Source organism: Petaurus breviceps, unplaced genomic scaffold, assembly GCF_028583685.1.
Source record: "Petaurus breviceps papuanus isolate PSGF00001 unplaced genomic scaffold, PetGlider_PUasm1.0 174, whole genome shotgun sequence".
Classification (NCBI taxonomy): Eukaryota; Metazoa; Chordata; class Mammalia; order Diprotodontia; family Petauridae; genus Petaurus; species Petaurus breviceps.
Genome location: NW_027185761.1, coordinates 63,963,956 through 63,987,517, shown reverse-complemented (window position 1 = coordinate 63,987,517; position 23,562 = coordinate 63,963,956). Strand labels below are relative to the sequence as shown.

Below are 23,562 nucleotides of genomic sequence, written 5' to 3'. Positions count from 1 at the left end.
GCTGCGGCGATGCCAGGGCTGCCCTGGGCCCTGCCCTGTTTGCAGGGAGGCTCGGCGGGTGGCTGATGGAGGGTTCTTAGCCTGGGGTGGGAGGCAGGGCAGGATTGTGTGAACTTAAAAAAAATCCTAATGTAGCTGTATTCCAGGATGATCACCTTCCACCCTGTGGCTGCCGAGGGGCTCAGGGCTCCCAAAAGGGTAAGGAGCCTCCTTGAGAGATGGTCCCAGGAGAGATCACATGCCTGTGGGCCACCCTGCAGCTGTCTCAGGACCCTTAAAGATGACAAGGAGGGGGGAGTGGTGCAGAACATCACCCCAGAAGCTTAGCATGGAGGTCTGGGGACCTGCAGGACCCAGGACCCCCAGAGGAAACAGGGGTCCCAGGAGGTAAAGGTATCGCCCGCCTCTACATCCTCCCAGCTAAGAGCCCAGGGGTGCCAGGTGGATGAACAATGTGCTTGTCCTGGGGCCTCGTGCAGCTCAAAGAGGGCAGAGCCTTGGCCTCTTGGCCCGGCCCCTTGCCTGCCTGCCCGCCCTCCAGATGCCCTCTCACCTGGAAGTTGTGGCTGACCCCCAGCTCCAACGAGTGGGAACACATGGTGAAGTTTCCCTGAGACAGGTAGATCTGGGCCATTAAGAGATGAACGTCAGCGGAGGTTGGGTCAAGCTCCAGGCATCTCTGCAGGGTGCTTTGAGCATTCTCTAGTTCTCCTGGGGAAGAGCAGCACCAAGTCCATACCTCTGAACCCAGCAAGCCTTGTCCCTGGCGCCATCTTGGAATGGCCAGCTCAGCAGATCCAAAGCAGAAGCTTGCGTCTCCCACCGGACCCTCCCCTCTTCCCAGCTGCCCTTTTTCCTTTGAGGGCATCACACTCTGCCTGGTCACCCAACTTTGTGTCTTCTCCCCTTGAAGCCCCCCTCCCAACAGCTGCTGGGTCCTGCTGATTCCGCCTGGGCCTGGGCCATATCTCCTGCATCGGCCTCTGGCCATCCCTTCATGCCTGGGCTATTGCAGTTGCCTCCTACTGGGTCTTTCTACCTGCAATGTCTCCTTTCACTGTAATCTCCAAAGGCAGGGGTCTGACCATTTCGCCTCCCTAATTGGAAACCTTGGATGGCTCCCTTTTACCTCCAGGATAAAACAAGTGCTTTCCAAGGGCCCTGAAAGTAGTGGCCTTAGGTTTTGTGATCTCCTCTTACAGCTTTCCCAAGAATCAGAAAGGCAGCTCCAGGTCTACCTGTCCTCAGCCAGTGCCTGTCCGAGATCTTTGCTGTGGCCCCCTCCTGGGGTTTGAGGAAGGAAGAATCTAGGAGAGGGCCCTTCTTGTGGCCAGTGGAGAAGCCACTGTCAGTGGGAATGCAAGAGCTAAGTTTCCCATCAGCATCAATGACCACTAACCGTAGATTTCATTCAACCACACGTGTCTGATAAATACCTACTATCTGCCAGGCTCTATGCTGTGTGCTAGGGACATGTATGGACCCTGGAGGGCTACAGAAGTAGAAGGGCCGCTACCTGCTCTCGAGGGGCTCACTAGTCTCACTGGGAAGACAGGACAGCCACACACACAAATAATCAGCTGCACACGTGAAGATTCAGAGGAAGGCCCAGCTCCTGTGAGTTGTGGGGACTCGGGAGGGCTCTATGGAGAAGGTGTGAAGCTGAGCTGGGCTCTGAGAGCTGAGTGGGGAGGATGCTCCAACCTGGGGAGCTGAGAAAATTCATGTAAAGCATCCTGGACATGCTAGCACTGATCATGGCCTGTGTGAGACGGGCCAATGTGGCTGGGGGCTCTCTGCTTACCTGACAGGTACTTGACCTGGGCCATGAGATAAAGTGGGTCGATGAGAGCAGGGGCCACTTTGACCACAGGGTTCAGGATCACTGCTGCTTGTTTGAGGAGAGGAGATATGATCTGGCCTGGGGATCTAGGCTGGGAAGGAAATTTGGTCTTGGCTGTCAACATCTCACCATCACAGAGAGTATGGAAGCCTTCAGCGCTTTCTCTAGGGGCTTTTCTGGGAGCATCTGTAGGCGTGCTGGGCTAGGGGGCTGGCCACCAAATGCTGCAGCCCAGCCTGGCCCCAGGCTCCATGGAAGGAGTCATTATTTCCTTTTTCATCTGAAATATGCATGTCTTACATCACAGAAACATGAGGGGAACAGTACGGTAGTACAGAGAGAATGCACAACCATAATGGGCTAAGAAGGGTTTAGTCCTTGACCTCAGGGCTGGAGGCCAGCTCAGAGATGAGCCCCTGGGCTGCAGGGGCGTGACTGGCCACAGTGCTTGCCGAGGACCCCTTTTGGACCCCACCCAGGAGCTGCGATCTGTGCAGGCCCTGAAGTGAGCTCCTCCAGCCCCCTGCCCGGGAGCAGGGCTCTGCCCTCGGGTCTGACCCACCTGCTTGGGGCAGAAGAACAGATACTCTTTGACAATGTTCACCAGGAAGACGGGGTTGAGCTTCTCAAAGTACTCGACGCTGAGGGGGAGGCCTTGCATGCTGGAGAAGTGGAGCTCGGCGGCCTCCTTGAGGAGAGCTGTGGCCACCTGCTCACTTCTGTGCTTCTTGGAGGCCAGCAGCGCCCGGAGGAAGGTGAGCACCTGCCAAGGGGAGAGCGCTCTTGACCCCAGACTCCTCTTCCAGGCTTCCCCCAGGCCGGGCACATGGCAGAGGTCTGTGAGCTGCCTGGGCCCCACACCATTTGGCCTTCCCGGGAGGACCCCAGCTTGGGACGGGGGCGGAGGGAATGGAAGGGAAGGAATGGGAGAAATAAGGTAACCCCTGACCTCTGACTTCCCCAGGGACAGCTGAACTTCCTTTAGGAATTCCAGCTGTTGTTCTGCCTCCTCCAGGTTGCCTTCCAGGATCTGGCACCAGATGATGCCTGCAGTCCAAGGACACAAAGGGAACAAGTCACAGTTGGCCAACTGACAAGGAGACCCACTGTGTGTCCTACTCCCCAAGACAGCCAAATGTGGTCCTTCCTGAATCCCCCAGTGGCTCTGTTCACAGGCACTTCTAGCAAGGAGTTTCCATGTTTTGTTGGGTTTATTTAAAGCTTATAGAAGGTATAAGAGGAAAAGTGGGCGGTCAGGGTGGCCGCCCTACACCTGTGCTCTATATGAGAGCCCTTAGGACCTTGGTGAAGACTCCTGCCAGGACAGACCAGCCTGTCTTGTCCTTCTTTCTCTCAGTGTCGGCCCCCAATGGCTGCTCAAGGGGAGGCCCCCCCCCAGTTGTACCCAAGACGGAGGGAGGGCCACATGAAAGCTCTGGGGGGTGCAGGTACAGGCCTGGGTGGTGCCTCAGGGACTGCAGCCTGTGGAGATGACCCATCTGGGTAATTCTTTGAGCCCAAAGTCTGTCTGGCCACAGGGTGAACTCAACAAGCATTGACTGTACCCCTACCACGTATTAGGGACACGAAGAAAAAGGAAATGGCAGTCCCTGCCCTCCAGCTTCTTCCATTCTGGGGGAAGGAGGCTCCCCACTTCCTTGGCAGAGGGAGGGTGTGGAAGGCAGGGGCTTTCAATGTCTAGGCTATTTCACCAAAATTTTTCTCTTTCCTCTTTTAAAGAAAATGTTATAAAGGCTGGCTCTCTGGGAGGGGGAAATATAAGTCAAGCAAAAGCAAAGGCTATCAATACAATGATTATTTTACAAAGGGGTCCTGTTACCATTAGGGCACGCAGTGCTGGGCTCGGCACCCAAACCATAGCAGACTCAGGATGTGACTTCAGAGCAGCCCCACCCTCCCCTAGGCCAGCGGCCTGGCCTCCCTGGACAGAGACCTGTGAGGGCCGAGATGCTGCTCTCGTCCAGCTTCATGGCTTCTGCGTACCACAGTGAGGCTTCTTTCACTCTCTCCTGAAGGATGAGCTGGTAGCCCAGCTCATTAGCAAACTGGGCATCTGAGGGCGCCGCCATGAAGGTGCGCTCAATGAAACTGTAGATTTGTTGCAGGATTATCTGGTGCTTCCCACACTGCAAGGATAGAGAGCATGGGGCTGTGGCCTTAGCAGGTAGAGCTGATCGGGCCCAAGGGTCCCCACCAGCTGGGGAGGACCTGGGCCCCAAGTGAACCAAGGAAACAAGTGACCAGTGTCAGGCCTAAGATTCAGGGCTGCCAGAAAGGCCCACCGAGGTCTGGCTTACAAGGCATGGCCCAGAATCCAGGATCTCAGGACTGGAAGGGTCTCCTCAGCCATCTGGTCTAGCCCAAACTGGGGGAAAAGTCTCCACTACAACAGACCCGGCAAGTGGCCACCTAGTCTCTCGCTGAAGGCTTCCCTAAGGGGGAAGGCAGCCCGTTCCACTCGGAGCGAGCGCTGGCTGGCGGGTAATTTTCCCTGACCCTGAGCTCAGATGTGCCCTTCTGCACCCCCACCCTGGGGGGCCACAAAGATGCTGTAGGGTGGCCGAGTCTCCTCTGCTCCCTCCACCAGCCTTCACCACCCTGGGTGCTTGGTGGCCTTCTGATGGCCACCACTGCACACAGGCCCCCAGAGGAGGTCAGCCCGGGCACTAGAGGGCTGGGCTACCATCCCCTTCTTTCTGAAAGTTCTGGCCCTCTGAGGCAGCCCTGGGCACTGGGCATTGTGCTGACACCACATCTAGCTCTTGTCTCTCAGCCCACAAAGAAGCCAAGAGCTTTACGCAGAGGTGCCATTTATTCACAAGGGAACATCATCTGGGCACAGATGAGGGGTCAAGGACCTGCTGCTTTCTGCCTTTGTGAGGTTGGCAAGTCCCTGCCTAAGACTCAAACTGAGGAGTCTGGGCTGACCCGTGGGGCCTCTGTGGTGCCTGCCTACCCTGGATGGTCCAGGATTCCTTGAGTGAGCAGTGACTGCGTGTCCAGCCCTGGGCTTGGTGCTAGCAGCCCGGCCCCTCGCAGCCTGGAAGCAGAGGTAATGCATTTCCCTGGGACTCTACTAGTGAGAAAGAGAATTCTCAGGGAGGGCAGGGATGCCCCACAGCTCCTCAGGGAAGGTGTGCATCAGGACGAGTCCTGAGTCCAGCCTGGCAGAGAGGACAGAGGTGGAGAGGCTGTGCTCCCCACTTACCAATCGGCTGATGACAATGACCTTCTTGAGATGAAGGCTGGGGTTCTGGGGCTCCTTGGTCTCCAAAGCCTTAATCAAATTTCTCACATGATTGACCGCCTGCAAGGACAAGAAAGAAAGGCCAGCCTACGAAAGAAGGCTTCACTAGACTTTGCCTGGGACCCTGCTTTTGCGCTTTTAACGAAAGCCTTTGTTCTCGACTGTTTTCTACAGACCAGGCACAGAAACCCAGGATCAGAGCCAGGCTGAGACTGGGCAGTTGGTCTGGGTCGGCTCTGCTGCCTCAGTCAGTGGTCAGTAAGCAGGCATTAATCACCTGCTATACACCAGGTCACAGAGGAGGCCCCCCCCACCCAATGGGGAGACTTTGGAGAATTAGCCCTTTATGAGGCTGCATGCCCAGGAGACCGGGGTTCAAATCCTGCCTCAGACACATGCAGGCTGTTGAACCCTGGGCTGGTCATTGAGCCCCTCAGTCCTCTGGGCCATTCTCAGGCTCTCAAAGCAAGTACCCATGGGGGAAGATAAAATAATTAGGTGTGTCCCACACTCCCCTGGCGAGGAGGTGGCTTCTCAGAGCTGCACAGAGAGGGTGCTGTGGTGCGGGGCTGCACAGCAGAGGACCCACCAGATGGAGGAAGCAATGAGAAAATACTGTGGTTTAGTTGTTTTTCAGTCATGTCTGACTCTCTGTGACCCCCTTTGGGGTTTTCTTGGCAGAGATCCTGGAGTGATTTTGCCTTTCCCTTCTCACTCATTTTACAGATGAGGAAACAGAGACAAACAGGGTGAAGTGACTTGCCCAAGGTCACACAGCTAGTAAGTATCGGTGGCCAGATTTGAACTCAGGTCCTCCTGACTCCAGGCCCAGAACTCTCCACTGTACCACCTCTGCCCTGAAAAACCCTCATTAGGTGTTTATTACGCTGTGTGAAGGCACTGTGTGAAGTACAGGAGGCAAGCCTGACATCCCTTGTTTCCAAGGAGCTCCCACCCTGTTTAGAGGGGTAACAGACCTAGAAGGTCTGATGGGAAGCTCCTGGGGGTCCCGAGGGTGCAGCAACAAACCCTAATGGCAAAGTGTCTTGTTTAAAATCAAACCAAACCACCCCCTTTTCTGACAGTGAACGCTTGGAACCTGCTGGGGACTTGAGCGGTGTGACTCTCCTTTCATGGGACATTAGCTGGGGACCCTGAAGGCTTTTTACAAGGCATGTTTTCAGTTTCCTGGTGCTTGGGGTTGGAGACACTGGCAAAGGAAAGTGGCAGGGGTAGGGAAGAAATACTGAAGTCTGCACAGAGAGCTAGACCCCAGAGGCCAGGCCTCTTCAGCCACCCAGACCTCACCAAGTTGGATCCTAGACCCTGAGTCGAAGGCGGCCTTAGAAGTCTCATCTTGCCCAACTTCCATATTTTGCCAATAAGGAAGCTTCTGCCCAACACTCTAACATCTGCCCTGTAGAGGTAGAACTTGGGCCACAGGGCATTGAGAGGGAAATAGGATTCAGAGGCAGATCAGCTGTGAATCTGGCCTAGCAAGTAACATGCCCCCAAGGCCCAGAGACCTGAAAAGAAGGGTCCCAGAACCTTAGGAGCTGGCAAGAACCTCAGGCAGCATCTAGGCTCCCCCAAGCGGCCCAAGAGTTCATGACCAGGGACCATCCAGCCACAAGGGAAGGGAGCCCACACCCTCTCAAAGCAGGTCATCCTTCCCTTAGCCCAGCGCCTGGCACAGTGGTCAGTCCTTGGCCAAAGAGCCACGTGTGTTGGTGGAAGCTGACTGCGGACGACCTTGTGTCTCTTTCTACACTGTGGGCTTGCCATGGCTGAAACAATCTATCCTGTGGTGGCCAGTCTCCTGGCTGACCCCCAGAGAAGACATCATCTGTGGCTTCTTGGCTTGGAGCTGCCATTTTGTTAGGTTCTGCTAGTGCTGGTGCCCCACGGCCAGCACCTTTGACAGTCCGGGGCAAGAGCACTGCCCATTGCCAAGGACTGGCCTGGAAGGGTTCACCTCTTTCTAAAATGAGAAAATAAGACAGCTGGGGAAGAAGGAAGGTGGACCAGTGGACAGAGTGCTGGGCCTGGAGTCAGGAAGATCCAAGTGCAGATCCAACCTCAGACACTTAACCAGCTGGGTGACTCTGGGCCAGTCACTTTACCTTTCTTGGTCTCAGTCTACTCAACCACAAAATGGAGATAACAGGAGCATGGTGCCTGGCCCACAGGAAGCCCTATCTAAGTGTCAGCCGCTTCTCATCAGTATTAGACTGTGGGATCAATATGGGGTCTTTCTTTTGTGTCTGTATTTGAGGTTTATTGTCACTGCCCTTGGGAGAGCTCCCAGCCTACCATACATAGTGGGGAGATCCTGTGGGTATAGCCCCCCACCCCCAGCAATGACTCGTTCCTTTAACAGGAAGGAGGGGCACAAGGAGCTGGCACTCTCCTCATTTTACAAATGACACCAAGGCCTTGAAGGGAAAGGGGACCCGCTCAAGGTCTCTTATTTCTGCAGCATAGTTGGAATCAGCCCCATTTAAACAGCACCAAGTGTAGCGAAAGGCAGGAGAGACCGGAGAGAGTGGGGAGACAATTGTGGGGCACCCCGAAATGGATGGAAGCTAAGAACCAGGGAGCTCAGGCCATGAGCCTGCATTAGGAAAGAAAAGTGGCTCATGATGCAAGTTATTATCGAATAATTAATAGGGCATTTCTTAATCCTCCAGAGAACTTACTTCATTGACATCTCCTTCCCTCGCAAACTCGTGCACGGCCAGAACCTGACAGGCATCAATGTTGTTTTCATCTTTCTCTAAGATTCTGAAACAGGAATAGGAATTCCTCCAGGTTAAGCGGGGTCCAGCAAGCTAAGCTTCCCCCAATGGACACTCGGCTTGCTGCTCTCAGAGTGTAAACGGCTTGAGGCAAGACAGTGTTCCCGAGTTATCAGGAAGCTTTGTGCTGGTCCACTGGCTGGAGAAGAGATGGCGCCTCGCGATTTTGTGTTGGACCGCTCTCACAGCCAGGTAAAGCCCTGCTACATTCACATGGAAAGGAGCCGCTAAGCTTCCAGCAGGGGTTGGGGACCATTTATTACCCTTTATCCAAGTTCATGAATCCCTGGAATCTCTTCATAAAACTTTGGGGGCCCATGAGCCCCAGGTGAAAGATCACTGAGCTAAGTACTTGAGTCGACCCAATGGAAAGAGCAGGAGAAACCTGGAGTCCAGTCTTGCCAGCTGCATGACCCTGGGCAAGTCACTTCTCTTCCATAAGATGGCAATAACCCCTGGAGTACTGACCTCACAGGGGTGTCCTCAGGCTCCAGTTAGAGGAGTCACAATGTCTTACTCAGGAATGTGGCCATTATTCTCCTGCTAATAATAATGATCTAAGGTTTGCAAAACCCTATACGAGTATGATCTCATCTGGTCCTCACAACAACAATGCAAGGGAGGGGCTAATGATAACAGTGCTGTGCATTTTATAGTTGAGGAGACTGAGGCAGAGAGAGGAGGTTCACTGACTTGCCCAGGGTCACACAGCTACTAAGTGTCTGAGGCTGCTTCCTAACTCCAGGGCTGGTGCTCTGACCATTGTGCCACTTAGCTGCAGAAATGTCTTTGATTATATTGAGAAAAAAAATGGAGCCCTTCTTAAAGTCCTTTCTGCAGTAAAAGAAATAGTGTGCTATCATAAATAAAGGGACCGGCAGGGCTGGGTTCAAGCCTTGCCTATGACCCATTGTGGCTTGGTGACTCTGGACTTGTCACTGAGCCTCCCAATGCTCTGACCTCTGGGTAGAAGAACAGGGGTCAGCCTGCATCACCCAGGGAGATCTCAGAGTCCTTCCAGGAGCTCTTTATGCTGGTGAAGTAAATCACAAGGCTGGCCAAGAAGGGGGTTTGCCAGTAAGCTTTATATTTTCTGCACTAATTGGAGAATGCTGAATTCTGGCGAATAAGTGTTTCTTGCACCTCACCCTGGAGTGTGCTAACACGGCTTTGGGCTCCTCTCAAGTGGTCTGGAAGGCACAGTGGGGTCTCTGAGTGCCTCGGACCCCTACAAAGCACCACAGGCTTGCACAAGTCTCGGTCATCATGAGATGTCAGACCCCTCACATGCCAAGGAACTGAATCTTTGCTGGTTTCCCTGGTGCTCACTGGATGGCCCCTTGGCCCAAGGCTCTCACCCACCACACTCTGCTGAAGACCCAGCCCAGGGGAGGTGACTCCCCAGACTATGACAAACTTACTGCCTTGGCAGAGTTGAATGAGGGAAGGGAGAGAGGTTCTCTGTGAGACTTGAATGTGAGGGGAGGATTGCAGGGCTGGCTTTTTAAAAAGCATTCCAATGCACAGTCCTAGTGCTCCTCCTCCCCACCCCCCCAGGAGTCAGGCCCAAGGCAGGCCCACAGGGCTGTGCAGAGAAGCAGGGAAGGGGCTTCCCCATCCTGCCGCCCCCACCCCCGATGTGGACGACACTGAGGCTTGGAAAGGGGTCTGGTGGCTCTGGAGGAATTCGAGGTCATCTCTGACTGCTGCCTTTGGCTGTGCCTCCATAACACGGAACGTAAGCTCCTGGAGGGCAGGACCTGCTTTCCTTTTCCCCTTTTCTCCAGAGTGCCAGCACATCTTAAGTGCTTCTTGTGGCTGGTAGGAGAGGTCCTAGAGGCCCCCCTGGGCGTGGGGCAGCTTCTCTAGGGACACCCTGGGAGGGGGTGCACAGGCTGAGGCAGTGGGAGGAAGCTTTCTCTCTGTCATTTGGTGAAATCCTTAAGTCTATTGGAGGAAAAACCCAAAGCTTAAAAAACCACTCCCTCCCTGCCCAAGGCTGCTTGTGCTCTCTCCCCTCACCGGTGTCCCATTTCAACAGTTTGTTCCCAGTCTTGCTGGGCCAAGAAGAGCCTCATCTTCAGGATTAACGCTGGGATGAAGTTAAAAAACGTAACTGTTATTTGATTAACGACTTCCAGGGCGCCCGAGTAATTCTGCTGCATCATGAAATAGTTTGCCTATTGAGAGAAGTTCAGAGACCATTTAGCTCAGGCAGCCCTTGGACTGAGTGAAGCCAAAGTCTGCAGATGGGGGACAGTTGTCGGATCTGTTTGGTGCCTTGAGGAGGATCCTGATGCTTTGCCTACAACAGCCCAGCTGAGGGCTGGTCCCTGGGACTGCTCCCTTGCCCCTTGGTGACAGCTCCCTCTGGGATCTGGCTCTGTCACCAGAGGAGGGCATGGCTGCCAGGAAGCTCCAAGCCTGAGGACACACACCTTCCTCCCAGGGAGGATCTACCGGCCTCCACATCAAGGAAGAAGGGCCGGGAAGGCCGAGAGGCCCTGCATCTCATCTAGGACAGGGAGCCAGGGCACTCAGACCTGGCGAGACTCGGAGGTGAGAGGTCCTCAGGGACCATCTGTCGGGGGCCTCGCGGTGCACAGGAGGGGACAGAGAGGTCCTGCTGGGAGTGCTGGGGCAGCACTGAGGTTAGAATGAGGCTTTCTGTCTGCACTCCCTACCTTCCCCATCAGGCCCAACACATCCTTGCTGTCTCGAATCCCTTGATCAAAGTACTTGATCGACTTCTTTGCCGAGTTCTGTTTGTCAGATGTAAAGTCCACCCAGCCTCGAAGTACGTAGCCCTGGAAGGGGAAATGGGGGCTTTCAGAGAGCTCAGCCCCTGCTGCTAGGATGGCCCTAGCTAGGGCTGAAGTCAGTGGCTGCCTAAGCCATGGGGCGGTGGCACCAGGAAGGGCCTCCAGCCCCCAGGAGCCAGCACCTCAGCTTCCCCCACTGAGAGTTTCCCTTTGGGGGGGGATCATGCATTGCCAGGCTTGCCTTTGGGCCTGGAGCCCCTCCCCATGCTCCATGAGCCCAGGCTCCACCCCAGATGTCTAGGATCTGCTGCCTTTGGCTGCCTGGTGCTGCTCCCACAGACCTCAGCTAGCGACGATGCTGTCCTTGGTGCTTGCGTTGGCCCGTTTGCGGGTTGTGTCCCATTTAGAATCTCCCCTTCCTACCTCCCTGGCCCCAGCCCACCCCCTTGGAGGGAGTGCTCAGCCTCACCTCTCGGCATCCGCTGGACAGCTTCAGCATTCTGTCCACATACTCCTTGGCTTTCTCGTGTTTGCCCATCAGCCAGAGGAACAGTGCCGCATAGTACAAGGCACTCACACTGGCATTTTTCCGGGTTTCCTTGAGGCAGTTTTCAAGTTCTGCAATAGCCTCCCGATCTGTATCCCAGGAAGAAAACCCAATTGAGGAAGGGTTAGGACCCGGGTGTGAGCCTACTTTAGCAGCAGTCTAAGGAAACCTTTATTTATTAAAAAAAATTTAAAAAAACAACCCCCCCAAAACTAGATGGTAGGGCAGCCGGGTGGTGTAATGGATACAGCACTGGCCTTGGAGTCAGGAGGACCTGAGTTCAAATTTGGCCTAGCTGTGTGACCCTGGGCGTCATTTTCACCCTGATTGCCTCCGAAATAAAATAAACTAGATGGTGATTTCGTCCATCTAGGGAACTCCAGGTGAGGAGCTACCTCTCCCAATACAGGTGAACCCCTTCCCTACACTTAGAGTCTTTGAGAATTGTCTGGGGCCCTAAGAGGAGAAGACCTGCCCAGGCAAGGCTGGCATGTGGCCAGGGGTCAGCTGCCTTGGGGCGGAGGCCAGCCTTCTCTCCTCTGCCCCGCTGCCTCTCCAAGCGCTGTTTTCTGAACTTTATCTGCCTTCAGAGGACAAATCTGGAGGATAGGACAGCTCTCCACACCCCAGAGGCTTAAGGCATCGCATACTTTCTTTGGCTTGGCTTTGGGGCCTTTGCTAGTCCTCTCTTCTGCTGGGTCTGCAGGCAGCTGCCTCTGATCCCACAAGAGCAAGGGAGCAAGAAGAGGCAGAGGCTGGGACCGTGATTTCATTGGCATGGGAACTCCCAGATGAGGAAACCCCCCAACGAATGGGGGAACCATCTCTGTCCCTTATAATCTTAGGGAGCTTGCCCAGAGTCACACAGTCAGGGTGTGCCAGAGGGGAGACTCAAACCCAGGTTTTCAGCATTTTGTCAAAGCGTTTCGTGCTTTTTTAAAATTTTACCCACCCCTCAAAGAAACACTCCGCCTAATAGCACAAGGCAGCCAGGTGAGCCCAAGGGTGGCAGCAGCCCCTGACTCCAAGTCCAGGGCTATTTCCATTGAGCCCCACGGCCTCCCAAGGGGATCAGCTTGTAAGGTCCTTGAAAGTGTAGTCTAGAGCTTTGAACGCCTTCCCGGCCCAACATTTAGCACAACAGACAGGGAAAATGGCCAGTGAGTCCAATGAGTCCTCATTACAGTGGATTCTTTGGGCACCCATTTCATTCCCTCTCCAGACTGCTAAGTCCCCAGGACAGATCCTGAGTCTGATTCCTCTCCATCTTCACCCAGCACCTGTCAGGGGCAGGGCCACACCAGGGAGCTGGGGTCAAACCCGGGCCAGGCTTCTTGGCATCTGAGGGCCCTCACTGCCCCTCCCCTCCTCTGCCTTCCACAAAGGCAGATTCTTCATATGGCTAAGCTTCTTTGCTGCTTTTTACCAAGTACCCGGCTTCTTTTGAAGATACCTCACAGGATCGTGGCTTAGCACTAGAAAGGGACCATTGAAATCATCTGTCCCTTTACCTGGTCAGGTGGGTAAGCTAGTGGAGTCAGGAAGACCCCAGACACTGACTAGCTGTGTGACGCTGGGCAAGTCCCTTTGCCTCTGTCGACCTCTATTTCTAAGAGGCTAATAACAGCCCCGGCCTCGTAGGGTCATTGAAACGATAAAATAATATTTGTAGAGCATGTGATGCAGTGTTTGGCGCATAGCACTTCTTTCCTTCCCTTTCCCCCTTTATTTTAGAGGTAAAGAAATAGAATCCCAGGAAAGTGAAGTAACTTGCTGAGAGTCACCTGGGGACTAGAATGGGATTTGAACCCAGATCTTATGCCACCTAAAGGTTGGGTTTGAGGAAGATTATGAATAGGCCCAAATGAGATGGAGAATTTGCTGACATCTCTATAAATATTTATAAATTGGAATATTTATAACTGACTTTTAGATTAACTTCTTGATGGTGCAAGGCTAGCTCACAGTGGAGGGCCCCAGGGGATTCTCCATTTGGGCAGACCCCCCAGCCTGGGGCTGGCTGCAGAGCTGTTTGCAAGGGGAGTAAGTAGGAGGGGAGGGGGGTGGTGGAGGGTGGGTGAGGAGCCCCCAGAGGCCCCCTGGGCACCAAGCACCCAAGAGATGGACAAGTCACTTGTTAGGGGAAGGTTCAGCAGCAGGCAGGGCCTCTGATAAGGAAAGGAAGGGGCCAGGTACTGAGCCCCTTGGTCCTGGGAGGCTCTGAGAAGGGCGTTGGCTGCAAGGAGGCCATGACCTCTCTCCGACAGTCTGCCCACAGAAGAGACCTTTGGCCTCTTCCGAAGCAGACATCCCCCATCCCCACAGCTTTAATTGGAGCAGTTAATCAATCAACAAGCGTTTAAACATCTACTAGGTGCTAGGTAGAGGCTGCCAGGTAGTGCAGTGGATGGAGCACCAGGCCTGGAATCAGGACGACTTGAGTTCAAATCCAGCCCCAGACACTTATCAGCTGTGTGACCCTGGGCAAGTCATTTGACCCTGTTTGCCTCAGTTTCCTCATCTGTAAAATGAGCTGGAGAAGGGAATGGCAAACCACCCTAGTATCTCTGCCAGGAAAACCCCAATGGGGTCATGAAGAGTTGGACAGGCCTGAATGACAGCAGCCACAAAGCTGAAGACAAGGGGGTTTGGGAGGGAGGGTACAAGCAGCACAAGCAGGGGACAGAGGAAGGAATGGACGCTAATGACCGACATAAGACAATGAAAAGAACTGCAAAGAGAACGGACAGGCAGAGAAGAACCAAAGGTCTCACTTTCTGCTGATGGCGGGTCACTGAGATGAGGGGCTGCTATGGCTGGGCTACAGGACATAAAATGAACCCACACTTCTGCAAATTACCCACAAAGCCCAGCAGGAAGAGACAGAAAGAGAAATTCCATTTAAAATCTCTCCAGTCAGCATAAAATACTTGGGAGTTTCACATGAAACATGTTAAACATGTTAACATTCTTTTTAAAAGAAAGTTAAGCAGGAAACACATCCAAACTATGTGAGCATAATTACAAAATACCCTTCACACAAATAAAGGCAGATCTAAATGGAGAAATATTAATTGCTCATGGTTAGGCTGAGTCAATATAACACAAATGATAATACTACCTAAATTGATTTACTTCTTCATTGATATGCCAATCAAACTACCAAAGGACAACTTTATAAAGCTAGAAAAATAACAACAAAATTCACCTGGAGAAACAAAAGATCAAGAATATTAAGAGAATCAAATGAAAAGAAAATGAGAAGGAAGGGGACCTGACAGTATCTGATCCCAAATTGTCCCACAAAGCTGTAATTGTCAAAACAAACTGGGGCTGGGTAAGAAGGAGAGAGGGCGATCACTGGAATAGATTAGGTACCCAAAACACAGAAGCAAATGAACACAGTGATGTAGTGTTTGATCAACTCGGAAGATCCACTATTGGGGAAAGAGCCCACTATTCAACAAACACTGGAAAATGGTCTGGCAGAAACAGATACAGACCAACATCTCACACTGTTTGCCAAGATAAGCTCCAAATAGGTACAAGCCTGAGACATAAAGTTTGACATCAAAAACAAGAGGTACAGAAGAAAGTGCCTGTCAGATCCATGGATGGGGAAGAGTTCATGGCCAACAAGGAGATAAAGAGGTTCACAGGAAGTGGCAGGGACACTTTTAGTTACATAAAAAGTTTTTGCACAAAAAAAACCAATGCAGCTAAAATTAGAAGAGCAGTGGGAATTGGGGAAAAAATATTTACAGCAAATTTCTTTGATAAAGGTCTCATTTCTTTTCTTTTCTTTTTGAAGGGTGGAAGGCAGAACGGTTGGGGTTAAGTGACTTGCCCAAGGTCACACACAGCTAGTATGTCAAGTATCTGAGGCAAGATTTGAACTCAGATCCTTCTGACTTCAGGATTGGTGCTCTATTCACTGCACCACCTAGCCACCCCTAAAGGTCTTATTTCTAAGATATTTATGAGACTGAGTCAAATTTGTAAGAATAAGATTGATTTTCCAGTTGATAAATAGTGAAAGGACATGGATAGTCTGTTTTTGGAGGAAGCACTCCCAGGTTATCAATAGCTTTATGAAAAGTGCTCTAAATCACTAACAATTAGAGAAATGCAAATTAAGTTATCTTTGAGGGGTCACCTTATACCCATCTTATTGACCAAGTGAATATAGAAGGAAAATGACAAATGCCAGAGGATTTATGGGAAAACAGATACTTTAATGCACCATTGGTGGAGCTGAGAACTAATCTAATCTCTCAAAAGCAATTTGGAATGAAGACCCCAAGGCTATTAAGTTGAGAGAACTTTTTGATCCAGAAATATCGCTACTATATCTATGCCCCAAAGAAAATCAAGGAAGAGGAAACTGATCCAAGAATATTTATAGCAGCTCTTTGTGTGATGGCAAAGAATTGTAAACTGAAGGGATGCCTATCAATAAGGGAAAGGCTGAACTAGCTGTGATACATGATTGTGACAGAATACTACTATGCTGCAAAAAATGATGAGCAGGAGGATTTCAGAAAAGTCTGGGTAGACTCGAATGAGCTGATGCAAAGTGAAGTGAGCAGAACCAGAGGAGTAACAAAGTCCACATGATTATAGTAAATAATAACAGCAATGTCATAAAGACCAACAACTCTGACAGCCTTAGTAACTCTGATGAACACAATGACCAACCTTAATTCCAAAGGATTTATAATGAAACATGTTGCCCCCTACCAGATAGAGAGCTGGCGGAATTAAGAGAGCAGATCAGAGCAGCTTTATTTTTTTTTCCTTTTCTTCTCCTATTCTTTCTTTCTTTCCCTTCCTTCCTTCCTTCCTTCCTTCCTTCCTTCCTTCCTTCCTTCCTTCCTTCCTTCCTTCCTTCCTTCCTTCCTTCCTTCCTTCCTTCCTTCCTTCCTTCTTCCCTCCCTCCCTTCCTCCCTCCCTCCCTCCTTTTTGGACATGATTAATGTGGTACTGTTTTGCATTCTGCATACATATTTGCAATGGGCTTTATTTCTCTTGTCTTCTTGAATGGGGGGGGGGTGAGAGAAGGGAGGAATGGGTGAGGAGGGGAAAATAAAAATAAAATTGAATTAAAAATATTTTTAAAAGAATATAAGCCCCATGAGGGCAGGGGCTATTTTGCTCTTTCTCTGTGCACCCCCAGCACTGAGAAGAGAGCTTTGACACATAGTAGGCCTTGCTGATTGGCTGGAGAGGAAAGTACAGGGCATGAGCTCACTGATGAGCCCAGATCCCAAAAGGATCAGGGCTACATAGTTAAGGACAATGACTGATCTGATAAGAACAGCATCAGGAAGAAGTCTGACCACCCAGACATGAGAGAGTGGCCAAAGACAACAGGCAGGCTTGTTGAGGGCTGGGTCTGGACCTAGGAGGACACATAGGGTATGGCAGCCTTTGGGGCACTGATAGAGTAATGTCCCTGGATGCCAGAGAAGACCACGGGCCGGACACCTACAGCCTCAGATTCCTCATCTGTAAAATGGGGTCAGGAACACTTGCAATCCCTGAGTCCCAGGGCAATTGCAGGGTGGCACAACAATCCCATCATGTCCCCAGAAAGACTCCGTGGAATCTTTAGAGGAAGAGGAAGCCAAGAGCCCTGGCTGGAGCCGGCAGAGTTTGGACTTTGGGTCATACCTAGGGCCTTGGGCTTTGGGCCCAGGGCAGGTGGGGGGGGGATAGGGCAGTCCTCCTCCATCTGGCCCCACTCACCAATGGTCTCACAGCGCTTGTGGGCATAAATGAGGGCCATCATGGAACACAGGGCCACGTCTGGGTGGTTCTTCAGGCCCTCTAGCTCGCCGATGGCGTCCTGTATGTGCTCTGGGGAGACATTTCCAATCATTTACTCATGGGGAAATTTGAATCAAAAAGGATCCCAGATATGCCAAACACCTGGTACATAGTAGACACTCAAATGTTTGCTCGATAACTTACAAAGCATTCTTTCCTACTTAATAAATTCAATCTGGCTGTCCCTTTCCAATCCATATTCCACACCGGGCCCAAGTAATCTTCCTATATTGTTACTCAAATAAGTGTCATTAATTCCTTTTATTGTTACACCAATCATTTCCAGGTAGATCGCCCTCACCCCAGATGACCAAAGAAGACCGTGAAGCACAGTTTTTCAGTACAGTAACTAGTGGGACGGTGTATGCAACATTCAGCCCCCAGAGGCCTCTGCCTCTTGCCTTGAGAGAAGGGCTACTTCAGTCTGGGGTCTCTGATCCTTTCACTGATTTTTCAGTTGCTCAGGTGCTTCTTCTCTGTCATCGTTTGATTACATTCTTGTGGTCACTGCATCTGTTCTAATCACCCTGTATCAGGTCATCCAACCCCCCCCCCCCTTTCCCTGAGCTTCTCATTTGCTTCTTTTCTTCCTACATAGTATTTCATTGTATTTCTCTACCACAGGTTTTTTTTTTCAGTGATTCCCCAGTAGATGGGAACTCACTTTAATTCTAGGTATTTGTGACCATGAAAATGCTGCTGTGAATATTTTGGTCCATATTGGACTTGTTTTCGACCTCTTTGGGGTGTATGTGCCGAGGAGTGGAAATGCTGGGTTATCACTTTTCTCACTTAATTCCAAGTGGATCAAATTGAATTCCACCGATAGGGCATGAGTGCACTTGTCTGTTCTGATCTTTCCCATTCTGGGGTCATTTTTGACCCTTTTCAGGTCTGTGGTGACACATAGTTTCAATGTACATTTCTTTAATTGTGACTGATTTGGGGCATGTTTTCCTATAGCTGCTGGCAGAAAAACGACAGAGAAAGCAAGGACTGGTCTGGTAAGCAAGTTCCAAGCTTGTCTGTAACTTACTTGGCATTCTTGACTGAAACTGGAAAAGGGCCCAAGTCTGAAAAGTGTATGCTTTGGGTTCAGGGTCCACAAGTGACTCTGAGCCTTCTGCAAAGAGGCAACCAGTGTTTATTAAACACCAGTTGTGTGCGTGACTCCCTGCAGCATGAGCAGTGTTTATGGCGGAGGGCAGGCTGGTGTTTCTTTGTGAGAAGCAAGATGACAAGGTATGTCTAGCTTTGTTCTCTCTGCCCTGGGCAGCTGCATGGCGCATGTGCTCAGCCCCCCTGCCAGCTCTTCTCCTCTTCCTCGGCAGGAGGAGACTGCAGGATCCTGTGTTCAGTGTGCTTTTGTCACTGTTTAAAGTATATATGTGTAAAACATGTCCATTCACACTTACAAAAATACACGTCCACATACACTGACTTGTTTCCCTGCTCAGGGTACAATACTTGCAAAGCATGCATGTGTGTATACATCTACATGGCTCATCTTGCACCTTTCTCGCCCGCACAGGGTTATTTGCATGCTGTTTTCCTGACCTCCCTGAGGATGGGGATTCTTTTATCCTTTCTTGGTATTCCCAGCATTACACTGCTCTGCATATAGGAGGTTCACTGACTTGCCTTGATGTTTCTGTCTAGCTGTTGGTGCTTTGGTAATGGACAGTGCCTCGGCCGTTACCGTGCACCCAGCCCCCAAAGACCCAGGCTCTGACCAGAGTTCATTCATTACCTTCCCGTAGGAGTCCATACGCCTTGAAAAACTGCAGAACGGAGTCATTGCTGAATTTCCGCAGGCCTTCCGAGGCCACATTCTGCACGTGTCGGAAGTACTTTTCTTGACAATAATAGATTATTCCAGCCTGATGGAGAGAAAGAACCATCTGAATTACTACTGCAGCTGGTGGGAAAAACCTAAGCAAGTCATGGCATGGAAATAACTTTGCACATTTAACTCCTTGGTTATGCATTGGCAAATTACTTCATGGGGACTATTTATTGTTGTTGGCTCAGCCACACTATTTGTTAGGGCCTCAATACTTTAATGGAATATGCCCCAAGGAGGTCCAGGAAAGAGGAAGAGGACCCATTTATAAAAACACATTTATAGCAGCTCTTCTTTGAGAAGGTAAGACTTGGAAATGTATGGGATGTCCATTGGTCAGGGAATGGCTGGACAAATTATGGTGGATGAATGTAACTGAAAAACATTGTGTTGTAAGAAGTGAAGATATGGTCTCAGAAAACCTGTGTAAACTTGTATGAACTGATGCAGACTGAAGTGAGCAGAACACTAACAGCTTCAATGTAACGATCAACAACTCTAAAAGACTCATGCACTTTGGTCAAAGCAGCAAACAGCCACAGTTCCAGAGGATTTATGAGCAAACATGTTTTCCACCTTCCTGACAGAGAGGTGACAGATACAGGGCATGGATTGAGGCTTGGGTTTTTTGGACGTGGCCCAGGTGGAAATTTTTCTTAACTGTGCAGATTTTTTTTTTTTTTTTGCTTTTTGGAGGGCAGTTGGGGTTAAGTGACTTGCCCGAGGTCACATGGCTAGTTTTTGTGTTAAGTGTCTGAGGCTGGATTTGAACTCAGGTCCTCCTGACTCCAGGGCCAGTGCTCTATTCACTGTGCCACCTACTGTGCAGATTTTTTATAAGGGTTTTTTTCCCCCTTCAGTCAGAGAAAAAAACGGAGTTTTATTAATTGAAAAAAAAAAAAACTTAAAGATACTTTAGTGGATGAATGACCTCCTTGGTGGGAATATCCCCTCCCTCCATCAGGGCAGATTACAGCCCACTCCTTCCCATGACTTTCTTCTAGAGAGATTAAACAACAAGTGATCAGCTTTGGTATTCAACACCTCCTCAAGACCCTCTGGTGCTTCTCCCCAGGAATGGAGGGCAGGCAAAAACCTCCAAAGGCTCCCTTAGCAGAAGCCAACTCTTTGTTTTCCACCAGCTGCTCTGCTCAGTCACAAACACAATTTCTTCCCTCCTCCCCCTCCCCCTCCCCCTCTGGGCTTCCTTTCATGTGCAGTCTTTCCCCATTAGACTGTAAGCTCTTTGAGGCCAGGGACTGTCTTTTTCTTATTTGTATGCCTGGAACGTTTGTTGTTTATTTATTTTAGTCATGTCTGACTCTTTGTGACACCATTTAAGGTTTTTCTTGGCAAAGATACCAGAGTGGTTTGCCATTTCCTTCACCAGCTCATTTTCCAGATGAGGAAAAAGGCTGAGATAAGTGATTTGCCTTGGGTCATACAGAGGCTAGATTTGAACTTGGGTCCTCCTGGCTCCAGGCCCAGCACTCTCTCTACTGTACCTCTTAGCTGCCCATATACTCGGTATATGGGAGGCACTTAATAATCAATGAACATTTATTAAGAATCTATCATGCACATGGTATTTTTAGATGAAGAAACAAAGTCAGAAAGTCCTTAACCTCAAGGACCTTACATTCTACTAGGGGGACAGAACACCTAATGGAGAATATTGGCCAAGTAGGGAAGTAGTTTGGGAAGTCACTGCAATGCCATTGCGACATCTTCTCCAGAAGCAATAGCGGGACCGATTCGATTTTTGTTCCCTGGGCAACAGATGGAAAGTAGCAGCTGGGACGGAGGGTGCTGGCGAGAGCCAAGGTGCCGGCTGTCCTGACAGATGGTGGGACTCTTGTCAACCAAGCAGCCACTCTACCCTCGAAGCGACCACACAAACTCTACTGAGACTCCTGGAAGGGATTTGTAATCATTCCGAGGAGTTTGGCCTAACCATCTATAGGGAGAGACCAAGTGGATGCACAAGATTTATTGCCCAGAATGCAACACCCTATAGCCCTTGTCCATCAGTATATATTGGACGAATTGGACACCAAGTGGGTGGCAGAAATGGATCACGTTCAGGGAACTTTCAAGTGCCTTTCCTAAACCTGAGCTTCTCATGAAAGTAAAGGCCCATCTTTTGAATGCCAACATTCTGCCAGTGTGGCTGTATGTCCGCGAGATACGGAATCCAACAGTCTCTAGATATCACTCAAAGAACCACAGAGAGGCACATGGTGGGGTGAGCAGTCTGCTATACACAACCAGGGAGGAAGTGTCAAGAACATGAGTAAAAATGGTATCATGGAACTGTATGATAGAAGAGAAGACTCACTGGGCACATGGCAAGAAGGAAGCCCGATGGGGGGACAGTCAAAGGGGCATACTAGTACCGTGCTGACAGCATGAAGAAGGGAAGAAGGCCTCCTCTGGATTGGGAGGATTTCCTGTTGTGAATCTTGGAAGGATGGGACAGGAGCTGCTCAGGATGGCCAGATTTGCACCACTGATGGGCATTTCCAAATGGGTGAATGTGCAATCTGTTCGAGGGCTTTATCTTTGGCATCTAGCCCCAAACCTGGCACACTGCATGAGCTTAATATCTGTTGAGCTGAATTGAAGACTGAGGCCTAGGAAGGGACCACTAGATATGGGAAGCTAAGAAGTTAATGGCAGCCTGGCAGCAGCAGAAGCCGGATTGAAGAGGAGTGACAGAGAGGAAACGCAAGGTTTCAAAGCAGTTTAACAAGCACTGAAGTGTCTAATATGAGCAAGGCACTAGAGATACAGACACACAAAACCTCCCAAACCCTGAGGTAGCCCCTGCCCTCAAGGAGCTTTCCCAGCTGTTGACTGTTCCTCACTCTCCCTCCGACCCCATCACCTACTGAAAGGCCAGCTGTGTAGGGTTCGGAGGCCTTGGGGAAGTCAGAGAACACCCTGGGGGCACGGGGGAGTGAACAGTGCTTCACTCAGCACCGTGCCTGGCACACCATCGTTGCTGAAATGTTATTGTCTGAACAACTGGTTAAGAAGATATTGTCTGGATTCCAGCTTAAACCAGAAGGGAGGACAGACTGCTGACTGGAGATGGAGTGTACCCAGCACAGTGTGCAGTCTTGCAAAGTGAATCAAGGGGGCTTTAAACTGGAAAGGAAGGAAAAGGTAGCCTAGAGTCTGTGTACACCCACTCAACTTAGACCTGCAGAGCAAGGAAGAATGAGGGTTGAGATAAGGAAAAGTTAGGGGGAAAATCCAGGAAAGGATCCAGTTACTAAGCTCAAAGCCTGGGATGACGCAGGTATAGGAATGTGCCAAGTGCTGGCAATAAGCAAGGTCTTCCCATCGGAAGTCCCTTGCCTCCTGCGTGTGCAGGAGGCTTGGTGGGATCCAGCTCCACTGAACTGAAGGGGTCTCTGGATAGGCCGACCTCACCGAAAAGAAACAAGCCCAGGTCCACTGGGCAGATGTCCCGGACTGCAGGAACACAAGCAAGCGCCGGCCACCCTCTTCCCAGCGCCCCCTCCTCACTCCTCTGTCCCCCCACCCACCATAAGAGCCGCGTCATTGCTGCTCATCTTGGGGCTGGGGGCCGGGCTCCGAAGGCAGCAGCGGGAGATGAGCCGGTGGCACTACGGGCCAGGCTCGGGTCAGGAGGCCACGGGAGGCCGAGGGTCCGGCCCCGACGGATCAGGGCTGGGAGCCCTAGGACTGGGGTCAGAGGACTCACTGGGAGACCTGGCCAGGCCAAGGAGGGCTGGGGGCAGGGTCAGGGGTCAGACAACAATGGGGAGGGGGCTGGCCAGGGCAGGAATTGGGACGGGGCCCCGGGAGGGAGCGGGTGGAGGTCAAGGGCAGGGTCTGAGAGGGGCCGGGGCCGGGGACCGGGCAAGGACAAGGAAGGGGCCGGGCGTCAGGGCCGGAGCCGAGGTCGGTGGGGCTCTGAGTCGGGACGGGATCCAGGCTCCCCCGCGTCTCTCCACTGCCGGAGGCTTCCTGGGCGTCCTTAGCAACTTTGGCGTCGCCTTGGCAACGGGACACGTTCCCTGGGCGGGGCTGCGGGCCCAGGCGGAGTAATCCATCCCGGATAGGTCAATTGGCTCAGGCGCTCGCCCCACCCCCAGCTCGGCTCTCCATTGGGGACGCCTGCCGCGCCGGCAGCTGCGCCTGCGCATCGATTTGGACCTGGTCGGGCCGGACCGGACCTGAGCCCGTGGACCCCGAGCCAGAGCCTGGCGGTGGCCGCCGAGGGGGGACACGCGTGGCCATGGGGCTGACGACCAGCGCGGAGCAGCCTGAGGGCGGCGCGGCGGGATTCCACCTGCACGGGGTGAGTGAGGCGGCCGGGCGGGGGTGGGGTCGGCAGGGCCGCGGGAACCTCCCGGGCCTCAGTTTCCCCGCCTGCCCAGTGGGGAAAGATGGCCCTCCAGTCTGCCTCCGGCTCCGGCGCCGTGACGCCGAGGCACCCCGAAGCCCCCGGGCCTCCGTTTCCCTATATGTCAGAATATATCTTCTGCGCCCCTCCCGGCTGTGACCCCAGGGCAGCGCCCGGCCCTGCGCCCCGGGGGTGGAAGCACCCCCATCCCTCCTTGTATTTTGTGCTCTGTTTTTAGGGAACATTTCTGACGTCATCGCTGGGAACCCTCCCTCTCCTCCCCCTTCTCCCTCC

General features: G+C 51.8%; 2 protein-coding genes across 7 annotated transcripts in view; one reads left to right on the top strand and one right to left on the bottom strand.

The window, feature by feature from the left end:
• Nucleotides 1-22,526, bottom strand: part of TTC21A (tetratricopeptide repeat domain 21A) — a 42,340-nt gene extending 19,814 nt beyond the window's left edge. The window contains exons 1-13 of one of the 4 annotated variants that reach the window (XM_069084328.1): nucleotides 22,445-22,526; nucleotides 18,798-18,927; nucleotides 16,967-17,077; nucleotides 11,141-11,307; nucleotides 10,594-10,716; nucleotides 9,932-10,089; nucleotides 7,797-7,895; nucleotides 5,073-5,181; nucleotides 3,798-3,990; nucleotides 2,793-2,890; nucleotides 2,406-2,606; nucleotides 1,805-1,934; nucleotides 554-711 (exon numbers count right to left, since the gene is read on the bottom strand). In XM_069084328.1, the coding sequence (XP_068940429.1) occupies nucleotides 554-711; nucleotides 1,805-1,934; nucleotides 2,406-2,606; nucleotides 2,793-2,890; nucleotides 3,798-3,990; nucleotides 5,073-5,181; nucleotides 7,797-7,895; nucleotides 9,932-10,089; nucleotides 10,594-10,716; nucleotides 11,141-11,307; nucleotides 16,967-17,077; nucleotides 18,798-18,927; nucleotides 22,445-22,471 (1,704 nt within the window). In that variant the 5' untranslated portion in view covers nucleotides 22,472-22,526. The remainder of the gene's footprint in view (nucleotides 1-553; nucleotides 712-1,804; nucleotides 1,935-2,405; nucleotides 2,607-2,792; nucleotides 2,891-3,797; nucleotides 3,991-5,072; nucleotides 5,182-7,796; nucleotides 7,896-9,931; nucleotides 10,090-10,593; nucleotides 10,717-11,140; nucleotides 11,308-16,966; nucleotides 17,078-18,797; nucleotides 18,928-22,444) is intronic. The other 3 variants (XM_069084329.1, XM_069084330.1, XM_069084332.1) reach the window with 3 other exon arrangements.
• A 503-nt stretch (nucleotides 22,527-23,029) lies between these two features.
• Nucleotides 23,030-23,562, top strand: part of GORASP1 (golgi reassembly stacking protein 1) — a 28,278-nt gene continuing 27,745 nt past the window's right edge. For 2 of the 3 annotated variants that reach the window (XM_069084327.1, XM_069084326.1), the window contains exon 1: nucleotides 23,030-23,223. In XM_069084327.1, the coding sequence (XP_068940428.1) occupies nucleotides 23,161-23,223 (63 nt within the window). In that variant the 5' untranslated portion in view covers nucleotides 23,030-23,160. The remainder of the gene's footprint in view (nucleotides 23,224-23,562) is intronic. The other variant, XM_069084325.1, reaches the window with a different exon arrangement.